At 38.2% G+C, this 18,245-nt stretch overlaps 1 protein-coding gene across 2 annotated transcripts; it reads right to left on the reverse strand.

Moving 5' to 3' along the window:
- Positions 1-7,243: 7,243 nt before the first annotated feature.
- On the reverse strand, positions 7,244-17,171 carry LOC137183530 (palmitoyltransferase ZDHHC7-like). Of its 2 annotated transcripts, none has more exons than XM_067590672.1 (8): positions 17,094-17,171; positions 15,787-15,861; positions 15,286-15,600; positions 15,021-15,145; positions 13,550-13,646; positions 10,896-10,977; positions 10,501-10,631; positions 7,244-9,484 (listed from the first exon to the last, which is right to left on the reverse strand). In XM_067590672.1, the coding sequence occupies exons 3-8, from the start codon at positions 15,592-15,594 to the stop codon at positions 9,305-9,307; spliced, it is 924 nt and encodes a 307-aa protein (XP_067446773.1). In that variant the 5' UTR covers positions 15,595-15,600; positions 15,787-15,861; positions 17,094-17,171; the 3' UTR covers positions 7,244-9,304. The 2 variants fall into 2 exon arrangements, with proteins under 2 accessions (XP_067446773.1, XP_067446771.1); XM_067590670.1 differs by having other exon boundaries at positions 17,028-17,154.
- Positions 17,172-18,245: the final 1,074 nt, after the last annotated feature.

Consider the following 18,245-nt stretch of genomic DNA (forward strand, 5'->3'; position numbering starts at 1 on the left):
CACCTATGTAACTAAAATGGCCGCCATGGCCCATAGGAATGTCATAGAGAGATCAAACCAAAACTCAATTATTCGTCTCATCAAGACCTACAAATCATACACTGACACCCCTGACCTAAATCCAACAGGAAGTCCGCAATTAGCCTTTCAAAATAAGAGTTTGCCCCAATTTTGCCCCGAACAAATGTTATCTCCTCCGAGGTTGTTTATGGAATTGGCTTCAAACGTTAATAGGTGACTTATGACACTATGCTGAAAAAAGTTGTAATGTAAACTTTGTAATAACTCGAACGGTTTGGATTTTATAAGCCCTGAAAATTGCAGTGCCACATCACCCTTACAATGTAAAACAATAGGGAGGCAATCTATGGGCATGAACTTTGTGTCAAACAGAGGCTTCTGATGTCTAAATTATAAGTCTCACCACTTTCAAACCTGTATCAATGGATTCACAACGAAATTTCCTACTAAAAAATATGATTTTTAATGTAAGATTTGGCCAAAGTCATGGGATTAATGAGGAGATTTCACAAGAAGTGTACTCTAAAATCCTCCTCCCCAACTGCTCCTGGTGATGTCACTCCCTCAGTGCTGTGAAACATTCCGCAATACACATTCATTATAAAATCACAGGAGGAGCGAGAAAAGACTTTAAAACTCACACTCTAATATCTCAAACATAATAAAAGATAGAGAAAACATGTAAATTCAAGATTTGTAGGTCAAAGTCTCGTGACTCATTTAAAATTCAAATGAAGTCTGTATCTAAAACTATGTGGAAGCAGTAAATGTTCAAAAAGGTGTGGGTTCGCTCACACTCTCCATTCAAATATATGAGTATTTTTCTGTGTCCAGCTGCAGTTACTTATTGTTTCTACACACCTGACAGTACACATTTCAATCAAACTTTGACCAGGTCATGTGGGTTAAAAGTCTTTACTTTTCTAAAAATAGACTTGATGAAAATTAGGAAATTAATTTGTTTTACACACAAACTCATCAAGAGCTTTCAATTTACTAATTGAAATTCAAGTGAATGGGCCCAAAACTTGCATGATTTTGATGACACAGGTGTGAACAAGACAGACATGTCTCACCCGGTCTCACCCTGCTGAAAATTCTCATCCTGTCAATCAAACTTTCAAAATAAAAGCATACCACACTTGTAAGAAATATCCCTCATTTTTGAAAAGCAAAATGATCTGATCCCGATGGGCCAGAGTGCAAGGTCCCGACCGACCGCTTGCAGCTTTAATTTTTGCTTATTATTGCTGAATAGTGTGTGTATTTTACGTATACTGCACATATATATGACATTATATTCTTCTACTACTGTACTTATATTATTATCATGTATATCTCTACACTTGATGGACTGAATGTAGAAAAAAAAAAAAACTACAAAAAACAAAACAAAACAAAACAAAAACTGCCTCTATGCACTCTATGCATTGCCTCTGTGCACTGCCTTTTGGCACCTATGTCCTAACGGACTCAAGCTTAAGCTTTATAGCACTTACGTGTTGTTGCCTCCTTACTAGATCCCTGCTTGTGCTGTATCAGCTCTCAGATGTATGTCGCTTTGGATAAAAGTGTCTGCTAAATGAAATTGTAAAATTGTAAAATATTGTGCCTATTAACTATACCCAGCTACTGTATGTACTACAAAGTAGAGCAGAACAAAGGATCCAACAAAACTGAACTGGAAATCAGGACTTAAATACAAAAACAACAAGGAACAAGTGGCAAGACACAAGGGCAGGCTGGGAGCTGATTGGCTGGGGAAGACACAGGGAGCGGAGCAGGACTAACGAGACCAATGCAGGACAGGTGTGGAGCACAAGGACACAGAGGGGAAACACAGAAGGGAAACACAAGAAACCCAGAAAACACAATATAACCATGCACGAACCATCCCAGAACTCACATGAACACAACTTAAATAAGTCACAATGAGCACACAAAGCAAAATAAACTTCAGCATTATTGCTGCTGACAAAAACATGAATAAATCAGTCTGTAAAGCAGGGTGGCTGCATATTAAGGCTGCATGAAACAACATAAATTGACTAAAAATAAATTGCAGCTCTGAATAACATAACCAGTGTTTCAGTTCACTTTAGCATTTAGTTCCTATGAGAGTTGATGTAGCCAGCAACAGTATCTCAAGTGGTCCTTAAATATAATCTGCAACCTCTCTTATCTGTCCTTAAACAGGTAGAAAAGCCTGGTGGCAACTGTCGGACTGGTGGAGGGACACAGAGCCAGACTGGGCTAGAACCATAACAATCTAAGGTACTGAAAGGTATAAATTGCATGTAATTTGTTTAATATCACCTCTCTAATTTCTTTAATCTCTTATCTTTTGAAATGTGTGAGTTTCTCTCTGTGTGTGTGTGTGTGTGTGTGTGTGTGTGTGTGTGTGTGTGTGTGTGTGTGTGTGTATGTGTGTACCTCTATGATGCTCAGAGTGTTGTTCAGGTCTTTGCTGGCTTCCTCTTTCTTCTTCTTCTCTTCCTCCTTGCTCTTGGCGGGGTCTTGGTAGCCGTCGTAGTAAACGCCAAAGCTGAGGAAGACCTGCATGGTGCCGAAGTGGTTGTGGAAGTTGTTGAAACACATCTGATAGAAACCTGGACGGACACACAACGAATGACACAGAACATACAGAGAGAATATATTATATCATAGAGATGAAACTCTGTCACTGCAGCAACAAATTGGAATGTGCAACAAAAATTTAAAAAATACATTGATTATACAAAAAAGGATATTAGGCAAGGAATGCAAGACTATTTGTACAGCATGGCAATTCAACATCCTGTACACAAGCCATAACATAATAAACACAAAGCAGTATTAAATGACACAAAAAGGATTTTTAAAGAATTTAATAAAAAAGAAGACGAACGAGCAAAAATTTAATAAAACTGATCGGACAGAAGGCTAAAAATTTACAGTGCAGTGAGAGATATGAATAAATGGTCCCAGATTTAACATCCTAAAAGAATAATTCTACAAATTTTCAGAAATTTGACACTCTTCTTGAGCCTCATTTCAGTTAAGAGTTGTAAACATTCACTGCTTCTTTCTTTAAGTGGAAAACTGAAGGTAATTTAGCCACATTTTCTGTTTTGTTTTTTTAGGTTTATTTTCACACTTTTATGGACAAAGAGCTACTCCAGCTGATGTCACCAAACCAGTCATCTCAGGAGAAAAAAAGTACTTGTCAAATACCAGACTGGTCCACAGACTTCAAATGTTTTGATACATTTCATTAGCAAAGAAGGTGTTGAAACAGCACAGACATTTTGTTTTCTTCAGTGTGCTACAGCGGAACCATAAAAATCACTGCAGTGCTTCATTATTATACTTTACAGGTGATACAAGTTACATGACTCTTAAAAAAGATAAAATAATAATAAAAATAATAATTGATAATAACCAAAGCAGCAGATGCTAAGACATCCTGACCTTTAGTCCATAGTTTGGGTCAAATGCCCAAAAAACTGTATCCTACATTTCCCATAATGCAACTGGATACCATATTCCCTTGCCTGTCTGCATCTTCCAAACTCCACATTCCCAGTTATTAACATGGGCTTTCTGTTATAAATTTGTAGGCTCTAAGCCCACTCTGAGATAACCCTGATGACATCACTCTTACATCATCAGGATTATTTTCAGGGTTATCTAATCAGGGTTATTTAATGCATAATCCTGAATAATTGCCAACAATACTAGGCCTCACACGGGGCACCATTTTGTTGGGCCTTGGCTACGAGTTTGGCTATCCGCAATAATTTATAATTATCAAAGAAAATTATTGATTATTAAAATCAATAGAAATTGTTGACAAGAATTAATAATAATAGGGCACCGCCCTGGGGAAAAGAGCCAATTCAGTCTCAAAATTTACTAAGCTGTCAATTTGGAACTCTGATTAATAATTAACTTAATAACCATAAACAAAATCACCATATCAATAGCTAGTTAAGGTTGAAGGATTTTGGAGTTCTCTGTAATGCAGAGGTTGGCAAAACTCGTTCTTGTGCAAAATTAAACAGACAGCATTTATATCCAAAAGCATCTATTCAACAAAAAGGTAAAAGAGCAAAACACACAATGCTGGGTAGACGGTGCCCCAGTCATGCAGGTCAGAGGGCCCAGGTCACTCCTTTGTGCAGTCCTTACAGAGTTAGTGGCAAACTAACTCTGCTTTGTGGCTCCTGTTCTTGTTAAATCAGCCAGCAGACTTGTGTGGTAGCTACTGGCACTAGAAAACCTCTAGTTTTGTTAACCTGAGTCCATGGGTGGGGTTCACACTTAGGTGTGAACAACCAAGGACTCAGGTTTCTTAGAGTCTTGAAACATGTGGTCAGCTAGTGAGACCAAACATATTGTTCATTTCATGTGGAAAAATGTTATTTTTTGCCTTAAAGTTAAATGTTTTTTGCCTTGATGAGCTGCTTTCAATTTATTGCTATTTAATGGTGTTTAGTGTAGTTTTTGTAATGTTAATGATGGGCGGTAACATCACTTCCTGTTGATGGTGAAGTTTAGCTTCATTCACATGAAGTGGAAAAATAAAACTAAACATTTTGTGTTGGACAGATTTTATTAAAGTAACAGACAGACAGCTACCTGTTTCCATAGCCTTAAAGTTGATCTGACCCTTCGCATCATCAACAGTCGACACTAACAGACCACCAGGAGCGTTGACGGTGACAGACAGGTGTCTGTCATGGCCGACTCCCGTCACCCACTGGACCTACGGAAAGACAGGAAAGAGAGAGGAGGGCAGGTAGATAAATGTGCAACACGGAGTTAAAAACATTTCCATATAGCCGACTGTTACTATAATGTGGATTTTGTGGGAACAAAATAATAACTTGTGAGCACCAGATCTGGATCTGGTGCTTACAGGGTAATAAATAGAGCAGACAAAGCTCACCGAGGCAAATTCCTGTCAATGTTTGTTGAAATGCCAATTAAGTTAACTCAACTCTACATGAAATGTAGTGAGCACAAACATGCTCCACAGAGGATGAACCCTGTTGATTTTAGACAATCCATGAACATTTTCTTTAGCACCACCATCAGTACAAATTGTCAATTTTATGTGTAATCTGTCGATGCAGCCATGACCTTTTCATTCGGTGCATCCCTTTTGTATGTCCAACTACATTCTTACAAAGTCTCTAAAGGCTTATTTGCCTATAAAGTAACTTATATAAAAGATAAATTAATTAATTTAAAGATTGAAAAAAACCCCACTTTTTTCCAAATATGTGTACAACACATTTCCAGTCTACAAATTACTTAAAGGATAGGTTCACAATGTTTCATGTCTGTCTCTCCTTTAAGGCACATTTAAGGATATTTTAAAATATTTATTAATGTACATTTGTCAACAACTATAACTTCTCCCATGAAGACATATTATAATTACAACTGTGTTTTACTGTATTATCCTGTCATTCATCATGTTTATGTTGAAAAATTCATTAATTAACACTTATATCTGCTTGCAACTACATTATAGTATGGTATTGTTTACTGTTTACTGCTTATAAATGCCAAATATTGGGACTTCAGTTCAGTTTGTCCACGTCTCTAACTTTACTATTTTGTCTTGGAAAAATAATTAACTCTATGTGGCTTCAAAATAGAAATAATGGTTAAGAGATCTGGTCATTTTGTGAAAAACGTGGTTAGCAGCTCATCTTACCATGAAGTTCAGGTAGAATCTCTCTCCACGGTGAGCAAAGTGCCAGAAACACTCCATCCCCGCAGCACGAAGCACCACGGAGAAGTCATACTGGTCGGAGCCCCAGAACAGCTCCTGGTCCGTTATGTCGGGGTTGGGGTCTGTCAGGGGCCCGGCATGAACCGGACCCCAAAACAGGACAAGGACAAGAAATAAGCATGGACTCCTACACAACATGTCTGGAAAATTGAGTTCTCTCCCCTAAATGAAAAGGTGGAGGTGGTAGTGTGGAGAGATCAGAAATGATTAACTGGCACCAAAATGTTCTCTGTCAGTGGGAAAACTGGGCTGACTGCACAGATGGAGTCAGTGCTGATAGAGAGGAAGAACTGTCCAGCCTGCAGCAGGAATAAGAAGTGGTGGAAAGTAACTAAATAAATTTATTCAAGTACTGTACAATTTTGAGGTCCTTGTACTTTACTTGAGTATTTCCATGTGATGCTACTTTATACTTCCGTTCCACTACATTTCAGAGGGAAATATTGTCCTTTCTACTCCACTACATTTATTTAACAGCTTTAGTTACTTTTCAGATGAAGATTTGACACAATGGATAATATAACAAGCTTTTAAAATACAACACATTGTTAAAGATGAAACCAGTGGTTTCCAACCTTTTTGGCTTTTGACGTCTTACAAAAAGCAGTGTGTAGTCGGGGTCACATTTCACATGTCTATGAGTTGTTAACAGCTCCACCAAATAGTGATTTTTCCCTCTAAACTTCTCACATGCTTTCATTTCAATAAATGTTCAAATGATCCAATATTTCAGCAAAAATCAAAGATTAGAGAAAAAGTCCAAAAACTGAAAACAGATTTGTGTATCAGAACTTTGTTTTTTCTTCTTTCCTCTCCCATTAATCATCTCACGACCCCTCAGATTTATCTGCTGACCCTTTTGAGGGGCCCGACCCCTAGGTTGGGAACCACTGGACTAAACTAGCTAACTGTATATAAAGTAGTGTAAACTAGCTCCACCTCCAGCAGCTACAACAGTAACATGCTGCTCTAACACTGATGCTTCACTATTAATAATCTAATGATGTCATATATAATAATATATCAGTCAGAGGGACCAAACCACTACTTTTACTGCAATACTTTAACTACATCAAGCTCATAATACTTATGTATTAAAAATACTTGTTTGGCAGAGAAAATCAGCTGCTGTGACTGTGACTGATATCAGCTGTTACAGGAAAGAAGAAATAAAATTCTGCCTCACAAAGTTTCAGACTTTTCTCTAAACTTTGCTTTGGGCCACAATGACAAGGTTTACCTTAGATAAATTATACTAAATAAACTAACATAGGTCTTGGTGGTTCAGGTGTTTCTGCTGCACCAGTTAACAGCCACCAATGAAAAAACCCTGAACTAACTGGCCCATGTTTGAACATATTTGCTGACTGCTGCCCTACAGCCACACTGTTAGCATTACTAAGAAGCAGTTAGACATCACAAAAACAGAAGCAGAGATGATTTAAAGAGGTAGAGATGAACTTGGTTTAATAAATGTCTGAAAAGTGGAAACAGATCAACATATATAAAAAAAAAAGAATCTGGAATCTCATAAAACAAAATGTACAATCACTGCTTTGTTAAATCAGTTTTTTTCAAAACCTTTTTCCAGGTGTTTCCATGTCACATCAGGTTAAGTTCAAGATCTTTTGACCAATTTTGGGAATGATAACCAACATGATCCTGAAAAACCTCTCGGCACAGAGACAACAGAACACTTTCAAAGACTATGACAGATTGTTTTAGGGCCTGTGTCACATACTATAAGTTGAGACTTTTTTCAGGATGTGCAAAAAAAAAAAAAAGAGATAAATACAGAACAACACTTCAGTAAGTTTGTGAAGGATAATACAGTGATGCTGGGTAAGAAAACTCCTCTGAGCAGGAGGAGGAAGCAGCATGAAATCACCAGAGAGACAAACACTTTGCTGTGTGCTTCATCTTGTTGAGAAGTGTTGAAGGAAAACTGTCCGGTCCTGAGGGTCAGAGTGGTTCGAAACAGAAAAACATACGTATCACAAACTATTTCCTTTTTCTCTCAGTGAGGCTCAATACTGAATTCAGTCTCTCTTTATACACTTAACAGACAAGTTTACAGTTTCAGAATCACCGTGAAATGGCATTTTTGATTTCCACAACTTGCATATTGTAGCTTTAAGCGGAATATAAAATAATTTGTCAGTCATTTTCTCATATATAGAATTTTCTCTTAGGCACAAACAACATTTATGAGTGAATCCGACGTGCGAGTTATGTGCAGACAGTTTGACATTCTTCATGGGGGGGGAAATACTTGTTTGACTTAAGAATCACAATTATCTGATCTTAATCTGAATACATTTGGGTTTAGACACATGACACTCGATTATCATCTGTCATGTGTTTCCTGTCATCTCTAAAGGCATAAAATGTTCACAATGTATTAAATAATAATAATAATAATATGAATTTTGATGTGCATCATGGCTGCCAATTTACTGAGAGGTTCAACAACAGGATTTTTTTTTTTATTATTAGTTTCTCTCACTCTTAAAGCGTTTGTATTTATTTTGACGTGATAACTTTTACATTGTTTTTGTCTGCTAATGTCCACTTCACAGTTGGGGATTAGTTGATCAAATCTCCAAAAGCACAGGTGGCATCCATCATTTCGAAACAAGCAATTTACAAAACATTTGTCCAGTCAAGAGAACCCGACGTGAAACATTCGTAACGAGCGAAACTCACAGAAAAAGTCGGAGAGGAAAACGAGAAGATGAGGAGAAGGTTGCTGAACGAGGCCTGTTGTGTCGTATTTCTAACGGAAACAAAATCCAATGTGAAAAAATCAGATGTGATTTTTAAGATGAGAAGAAAAGTTTGATTTAAAGGAAAAAAATCTCACTGTTTGTAAAGAAGGAGAAACAAGCGTGTTCTGCTGGTGTGTAATTTAAAGCGTGATTTCTTAAATAGATTCATATTCTGGCTTTTAAAATCAACAGAAAGTGATCATATTTGTATAATATTTCATTTCATTGTGACCTCTCAGCTTTATGTTGATGCACATCAACTTTACACACACAGATACACATTCTTTAGGAGGAATGATTCCCAACAGTTTGACAAAACAAGATCTATGATTTTTAGTCAGAAAAGAATTTCTATAGTCGAGAAAAGCTCTAAGAGGATCCAGCATCTTAACGAGCAAATTTAAAAAATATTCTGACTCAGAGAAAATTTGAATGATTAACGTAGAAGAAAAACTTCTCCTCACATCCAGCAGCCTCCAGTCAGTCTGACTGGGTTTAGAGATCTTTTATAGCTCCCAGCGGGGATGATGCTCCACCAACTAAAAGGTCAGAGGTCAGGTGTTGTTGCTCAGGGGAACCGCAGCAGAGTGTGAACCGTGTTCCTCGGCACAGGAACAGTCTCCGTGTGAGGTGAAACTGCGGAGGAGCTCGACTCTCATGCCGTGAAACTCCGCCACCGTGGTTTGTCTCGATTCACCGGGAGAAATCCGCGCCGTCAAACGACAGCTCGTCAGACGGAGAACTCTGCTCCGCCTCTTCGGACGCGTTTGGGGAGAAGCGTTGATAGTCTGAGTCCAGCGAAGGGGTTGATCCACAGCAGCGACGGCTGACCTCCGAACACCGACCTCAACCCGGCCCAGCGAGTCTGACGCTCCCACGTCGGCTTCTCGTTCTTCAGACGCTCGATCTCCTGACGGACAGAGATACACAACCTCGTTACACACAGACATCATCATCATCATCACACTCAGACACACTAAAGGTGGATTTTAAGAAAAATGACAACAATTTTATTAGCGGAACAATTTTTTAAGTAATTTTTTGAGCAAAAATGATTATCTTTGGTTTTTGGACAGTTGGTCGGACAAAACAAGACATTTTGAGGAATAAATATGGGCTCCAGGAGCTTGGGATGGACATATTTCACAATTAACTGACATTTTACAAACCACACAAATAATTGATTCATCAGGAAAATAATTGGTAGAATAATCAATAACAAATATAAACTTTTGTTGCAGCCCTAAAGTTGTTTGTGACCTGTGATTGTCTACTTGTGTTTTCTCATACTGGTGGAGACTGTTGACAGTGCAACCAGAGAAAGCTGGATAAAAGACATCTCCACTGCAAACCTTCTGCTCATCATGTAGAATATATGAATGAATGAATAAATAGTTTTATTTTCCTGTCAGTTCATTCATATGACCCATCTCTCATGGAATTATTCAGACACATTAATCAACAACAAACCAGACATTTCATCATATAAACCCAATAACATCCAACACCACTACACATGAGGATAACATTAACTTTTCTTACTGTCAACAAATCTCATGTTTGGTGTATCCTTTGTGTATCCAAAGTCTGATATAGTTTGTTTAGAAATGAGTAAAAACAGTGATAAGATTTTGAGTCTCAGGAGAGAAGTTCCTTGTACGGCAGACGCCACTGAGCATGTGCAGGAACGTGCTTCTGTTTAGCTTTACTAGCTTATTTTGTTACATATCACAACCTCCTGACTTTAAACTACATTATAAATTTCTCAAAGAACTTGAATACAAAGTCAAGACAGTTTTCTGACATTTTACAAACCAAACGACTGAATAATTAATAGAGAAATTAATCAACAGATGAATTGATGACGAAAATACAAATCAGTTGCAGCCCTGATACAGTAGAATATATCTGCGTTCGTGTCCTCACCGTCTCGTCGTTGCAGATGGAGTGGAGCTGCGTACTGAACATAACGGCTGTGAAGGTGAAGAAGAGGAGGCCTTCCATGCAGAGGAAGATCATCAGCATCATCGTCACCGGAGGAGAGAAATCGCTGCACTCTGGAAACAGGAAGACACACCCGGCTGCTCGTCTCACCACAGTTTCAACATGAGATCATTTCCTCTTTTGGTTCATTTTGACACATTTGACTCATCAAAAGAAAAAAAAACGTATTTGTTCTTCATGCATGAGCCTGCGAGACGACTGCAGGACTCACAATACATAGCTGATACGTAGCTATAGATAAGATATAGATACCTGATGATGAAAGAAAACAGGAAGTTAAATCAGCAGAGAGGTGTTGGAGTGTTTTTAGGACTCACCTCTCCACTGGACTCTGATGCAGGTGATGAACTGGTATCCACAGAGAGCCAGAGCGTGACTGGAGATCATAGCGATGTACATCTGTGAGAAGAAGAAAATGTACCAGACCTCTTCACTCTGTCGGTGTTTCAGCACCTCAGCGTCTGACGGATCTAACACGACGTCTTTCATCAGTTTCAGCCCGTCGTGGTGCCGAATTTTGGGTGAAATTTACCAGAACAAGTGGACAGGAAGTTTAGATGGTATAAATTTAAGCTTTTTAGGTAATTTAGAGAGCTTTCTGTCCTGGTGTGAAACCGCTTTGTGGCCACTTTGACTGAAATGATGAAGGTCAGCAGAAACAAAACAAAGCAGCTGGTTAGAAAAGCAACACTACCGGTTCACCAGCAGTTTAACAGCCGTTCAAACCTGCATCTATGAACGACTGAAGGAAAACGCACATCTATTCTAGTGAGGTGCTGGTCTACAGGAAAACATGAAACACACTCATTCAGAGTGTTCTAGAGCTGCAACATCAATTAATTGATTGGTTGATCGACAGAAAATTAATCGGTATCTATTTTGATATCCGATTAATTGTTCAGGTACTTTTTTTTAAAGCAAAAATGCCTAAAATCCGATGGTTTCGAGCTCTAAAATTTGAGTATTTGCTGCTTTTCATTGTCTTACATTACAGAAAAATGTGCATCTCATCACTGTGGATTAATTAATAAATTGAAAAATGGGATTAGCCAATAATGAATATGAAAATAAGTTAGTTGCAGCCCTAGACTGTTCACCTGGAGAACTCTGACTCGTGAATTTGAGCCAACGACCAACAGCAAACCGTGTGAGGAGGCAGAACGACAGCTATGAAAGGCAGAGCTGCTGCGTTAAGAGTCAAAAAATAGTATTATATTGCGGCAGAAGAGCAAACTGGCATCTCATTGGCTGGAGGATGTTTACCATAAAAAGACCAAATACCAACAACGTCTACGTCCGTCTCTCAGTACTGTCCGACTCTCCTACGCTGGTTGTAGTTTCATGAAATGTGAAGATTTGATGTTTTTCTTTTTCATAAATGAAAATAAACAGAATATCTTTGGACTGTTGGTCGGACAAAACAAGACATTTTAATAAATCTCTTCTCAGTGGTGACATACTGAAGTAGAAATACTACAATGTAAAAATCCTACTACAGTAAAAGTACAGAAGTATTATCAGGTAAATGTACTTAAAGTATTAAAAGTACTTGTTCTGCAGAAAATAAGGCTGTGACTATATTACATACTTTTAATAAAGTAAATGATGATTAATACTGATGAATCAGTGCATAAGCAGCATTTATTGTAATTATTTGATCTGAAGAGTCACCAGATAAATCTGAGCGACAGATGAAAGTAGTTCTGATACATAAATGTGGATTCATTTTCTAGAAATTTTCTCTCATCTTTGCATTTTTGTAAAATATTAGAGTTTTAATTTTGGAAAATCGCTGGTTAAATATTAAATAACGCAGCGTAATTTAGAGGCTTTTCTTATTTCATGTCAAATTTGAATGTGAAACGTTGTCAAATAAATGTAGTGGAGTATTAAGTACAATATTTCTCTCTGAATTGTAGCGCAGTTGAACTACAAAGTAGGAAATTTAAATACTCAACTAGTACAAGTACCTCAAAATTGTACTTAAGTACAGTACTTGAGTTCATGTACTTGGTTTCCACCAAATGATAACAAGCATTTTTCATTATTTTCTGACAAGTTATAGACTAAACCACCAATTTATCAAGAAAATAATCTCCAGATTAATCGGTAATCAAAGTAATTTTTAGCTGCAGTTGTTTTTAAATTACATTTTTGGACAACAGTGGAGGTTTACAGCACAGAGGAATAAGATATATCCGACACAATACTTGTTAGTAGATCAGTTCATTGTTGATTTTGGTCTTTTCATGAGATTTGTTGACAATAAGAAAAATATAGAAAATCACCAGCCTTTAACTTGTATTATTAATTGATTAATTGATATATTATATTGAAATAGTAACATGTGAAATGAGCTCATCATCTAACGAACATTTCTAGCTATTAATAAAAGTAATTCTACAACAGCACTGAACACAGTCACAGTCGAAACTATTCACACATACGGATTCGTCACCGATGTCGCTTCATGAATCAGGTGGCTGACAGTCAGAGGACTGAACATTAAAAAAAAAGAAAGAATATGGAAATCACTTAGTGATGCATTAATAAACAAATACACTCAACACTCTACTAATAATAACTGATAGTTTAGGCCAAGTGCAGGACAATAAAGTTAATAAAGGAGAAGAGCAGATTGTTCGCAAACTGGATTTTAGCTCCAAAACACATTGTCTGAATGTCAAACAAACTACTTTTTTATTTATTTGTTTTTTTAATAAATACTTTTTTCGCTGTGATCTGATTTGAAACTTATATGAAAATCTGCATAACAGCAACACATAAATCCTCTGTGAAACTATATCTGAGCTGTTAACAGGTCTGTCATCTTGTCAAAATATGAAGCAACCAAAATAATAAACCATAAATCAAAGCGGTTGCTTGCTTGTAGGACTCGTCTCCGTGTAGGTGACTCTGTCATAAGAGGGTCGGATACAGGAAGTAGCTGCTGGATTGTAAACTGACTCACAGTGAAGAGGACAAAGAAGCGCTGGTTCTTCTCCCCGACGCAGTTATTCACCCAGGGACAGTGGTGGTCCATCTTGCGGATGCAGCGCTTGCAGATACTGTAGAAGAAGAACATGGCAGCATTACTTCCTGTCTTCTTACATTCAAGAAATGCCTGAAAGCTTCTTCTTCTTCTGTGAACACCTCAACACTTGACACTCGATTGTTGCACTACTTTCTTGTTGTTTATTGTATTTCTAATGCATTTGTCTATTTCCAGTTGTTTCTGGCTTTAATAATTATTTTAAAAAAGCTACTTGAGAATTTGTACCTCATCTCTCTCTGAGTCACTGTCCTCTAACGTTTGATTGTCTCACCTCGCTTCTATGTTACTTTGGATAAACTCGTCCATCAAATAACAAAACATAAATGTAAATTAGACAAATTTCTTACTTCTGAACAGTTTCAAAACATTTCAGTAGAGACGACAGGGTTAACAAACCAAATAAAACATGTTTAAGTCATCTTTGCTGTTATTCTCTGTTATTGCTGAAAAACTGCATTTCCAGGAATTTCACAGGAAAAGCGTCAAAGCTGATTCTTGACCTTCGATGGTGAACCTCCCAAAGTCCTTAAAGTGCTACGGATGAAATCATAGCAGCTACTAAAGCTTGAACATCAACAGATCAGTCTCCATGACAACTGAGCAAACTGGTTAAAGCTCTGGAAAATGCAAAAAAAAAAGTGGAACCATGAGTTGGGATTGTTTTGTCAAACTTCACAGAAAGAATTTATTTATCTACCGAATGCAAAATGTGGAATATCTTTATAGACAGAGATCTCTCTTCTTCTCTTCTTTTCTGCAAACCAGATGATAAAGTAGCAGGAAAAAGACGCAATGTGAGGATAAATAGAAAATTAAAACTGCACAAATCAATATTTTTATGTTAATGGATCAAATGACTACTGTGAAAAGAGGCTATCATTAACATTGGAGCTCTCTGGAGCAGCAGCAGGAAGCTCAGATGAACCCACTTTCATGTTTCTCTTTGTCTGCTGGATGATGTTGTGTTTTCAGCTTGTTCTGCTGCCCCAAAATGGACAAAAAAGCCCCACTTAATGCAGCTTTAAGCACAGCAGACTTAAAGGGGACATATTATGCTTTTTGTGATTTTCTGCTATTTATATCCTGTTATGATGTCAGATGTTAAACATGGTAAAAGGTGAATGTTTATAGAAATGTTCCCTGTAAGTCAAAAGTCAGGGCTTCAACGTGCTCCGAACACTTCATTTGCAACGTTTTCTTCTACTTTGCCCACGAGCTGACGTCGGCTCGTTGTGCATGTTCATAAATGACTGTCCGTTCTGAGGCCTCGGTTGCTAAGAAAGACTTTTTTAAATCATGCAAAGATATTCCAGTAGAGCCCCAGAATATGAGAAATATGTTCTCTTTAATGTTTAAACTTCCTGCAGATTGTAAGAACTCATCTGACCTGCAGTGATGTGCTCTCTCAGGTTTGATGCTGCAGCATTTTGGACATTTGTAGACGACCTCGCCCGGCTTCAGCTGCAGACTCTCCATGTATTTCTTAGTGGCGTTTCCTTTAGGAACGGCTCCCTGACGAGAAGAAGGAAGAAAAGCAGGCGATGAAGCCATAAAATGGGAAAAATCTCATTGCTTAGCTGCAACTTAGAGCTTCTATTTTTCCCCATTAAACCAAAGTCTGGCCCCCCCAAAAAAACATTCAGCCTCCTCACCGGGTCGGTCAGCATGGTGCGGAGGTGGGAGGCCAGCGCCAGCACGGCCAGGCTGTTGAAGACCACCCCGTTGACCACGGCGTACCAGAAGCTCCTGGAGGGCAGCAGCATGACGAATGTGACCACGAAGTCAGCGAAGAAGACCAGGAACCAGGTGATGAAGGCGCACACCATGCCACAGCCGTCCTGGATGAACCACAGCTGTTTAGCCTCGCTGCGGTAATTCCTCGCCATCGCCGCCTCCTCATCCTCCTCGTCCAGCAGGGGGCGCTGCTGCTCCACATCCCTCAGCCGGTGGCCTGAGGACATTCTGCCCTGATGGAAGACACGGAGGAGGAGGAGGAGGAGGAGGAGGAGGAGGAGGAGGAGGGGGGGGACAGGCAGGTGGAAGTGAGTTTTTACTAACATGAATTTCAAAAACACCAAAAATATTTACAATATTAGAGGAAATGAACTGAAAACCTGTGCACACAGATCCATCTCATGTTGATGCGTACTTACTGAAAGTGCCTTTACTTTATGACATTATCTTCTCTCTTTCAGCTGCACGATGGACTCTCAAGCTGGGTCACATTTCTGTCGACAGCAGACATAAAAGTTGAATTATTACTGTGTAACATAACTACAGTTAAACCCTCATCTGTTCATGATGACAGAAACAGAGAAGCTTTCCCTCTGTTTTACCGTTTTAAAAAATGTAAAACACTACTTTTCGGACTTTTGGAGGCAACAAAAGCTGAAGAAAACACTACAGTAGCTGTCTGCCTGCTGGACTGACTGTGATACTGAGAATAACACGTGTGCAGTTTGACACTGGAGGTTCTGCTATTAAATGATCCCCTTCAAATGTGCTTTCAATGGAAGTGATGGGGATCCAGTGTCCACAGTGTGTCCACACAGTCATTTAAAAGTAGATGTGAAGCTTATATGAGGCTTAAGCAGTCTGAGTTAGTCATATCAAGTGGATATCTGACACATTTACAGTCTTTTTAGCATCAAATCCCTCTTTGTGTTTCCTCGGACAGTGTTTCCCTGTTGAGCTGAAGCTTCATATTAGCTTCAGATAAACTTTGAAATACATTTTTTGCACAGGAGGACTGTGGATTTTGTCTCCCATCACTTCCATTGTAAGTGCATTATGAAGGGATCTTCTAATGGTCAGTATGAACAGGAGGAATGATTACAGCAAGAAAAACATGTTTCACTGTTCATTTGGGGTCCTGATTGTTGTTTTAAGACTCATTTGAACCTTTAATGTTGGTGTTGGTGTGTTAAATGAAATGTTAGCATGGCTGTGTTAACGCTATGATAGCATCACAAACCGGTGACACACCTTCTTCTAGATTTTTAGCTGTTTAACTTTGCCCCAAATCCACCTACCGGTACATAATTTAACTGGAATAAAACAGGTATGGTTAGAAACACGGACGATATAACAGCAAAGGTACAGAAGTTAATTAACGTTACAGACGTTACACGACAGTTAGGTCAGCTAACTTAAGCTAGCCACAGCAGGCTAACAGCTGTGCAGCTACCTGTCATATTATCAGATTTAATCTCGTTTTTACACCTGAAATTAACGTCCCGGGACGATTCGTTCTCTGAGGGTTATTCCCACCGGAATTAAATAAAACATTATGAGAATTTTCCAGTTTTCTATCGCTAAAATATGGCTCTTTAGTTCTGTTGTAGCTCAGCAGAAATACATTATTCTCAGTTTAACTCTAAGTAGGACAACTCACCTTCTCAACAGACACAGGAAATTAGTCTGTTGTCAGATGTTTTATAATAAATGACAACTATTCTACCTCTTTCCAGACTGCTCTGCTTGTTTTGGGAGGAAGTGACGTTTCTTCTTCTTCTCGTTTTTTAACAGCAGTTGACATCCTTGGTAATGGATTAGCGCCCCCTTCTGGTTCAGTCTTTAGGTTTTAAACTTCATGGATGGATTCATAGTTTTCAAATGTGTCTTAAAACAACAGTCAGGAGACCAAATGAGCAGTGAAACATGTTTTTCTTGCTGTAATCATTCCTCCTGTTCATACTGACCATTAGAAGATCGCTTCATAATGCACTTACAATGGAAGTGATGGGGGACAAAATCCACAGTCCTCCTTCTGTGCAAAAATGTATTTAAAAGTTTATCTGAAGCTAATATGAAGCTTCAGCATCCAAATGAGTCAAAACAAGTAGATATCTTTCAACGTTACAGTCTTTTTAGTGCCAAAGTCCCTCTTTTTGTTACTGTGCTTCCACCTGCAGCTCAACAGGGAAATACTGTCCGAGGAAACACAAAGAGGGAATTTGATGCTAAAAAGACTGTAAATGTGTCAGATATCCACTTGATATGACTAACTCAGACTGCTGAAGCCTCATATAAGCTTCACATCAACTTTTAAATGACTGTGTGGACACACTGTGGATTTTGGCCTCCATCACTTACATTGAAAGCACATTTGAAGGATCTTTTAATATCCAGTATGAACAGGAGGAATGATTACAGCGAGGAAAACCTCTTTTACTGTTCATATTGACACCAGATTTTTTTTCAGACAGTCTATTTGTAATTTCGAAATATGAACACATTAGGAAAACAGCACAAATATAAATGGACCCTGATTTAAGTTTTCTTCTTTGTCAAACCAGGATGAAAGGTTTTGGCTCAACTACTGTACATCAACCTATAAACGCCTGTGTTTATTTTAAAATTATACAAGTACATTTATTGAAGAAATACACTGATACATACGATTTATGTGGCTGATGATATCCTGGTTCAGTGATACACGGCGTGAATACTTACATGAGTGAGATATTTAAGTTTTTGAATTTTAATAAATTTGCAAAATTTTTGAAAAACAGATTTTCACTTTGTCATTATGGATTATTGAGTGTAGATTAATGGGCAAAAATGTCAATTTTATCCATTTAAAATTAAATCTACAACACAATAAAGTACA

The sequence above is a fragment of the Thunnus thynnus genome, chromosome 5 (genome assembly GCF_963924715.1).
Source record: "Thunnus thynnus chromosome 5, fThuThy2.1, whole genome shotgun sequence".
Taxonomy (NCBI): domain Eukaryota; kingdom Metazoa; phylum Chordata; class Actinopteri; order Scombriformes; family Scombridae; genus Thunnus; species Thunnus thynnus.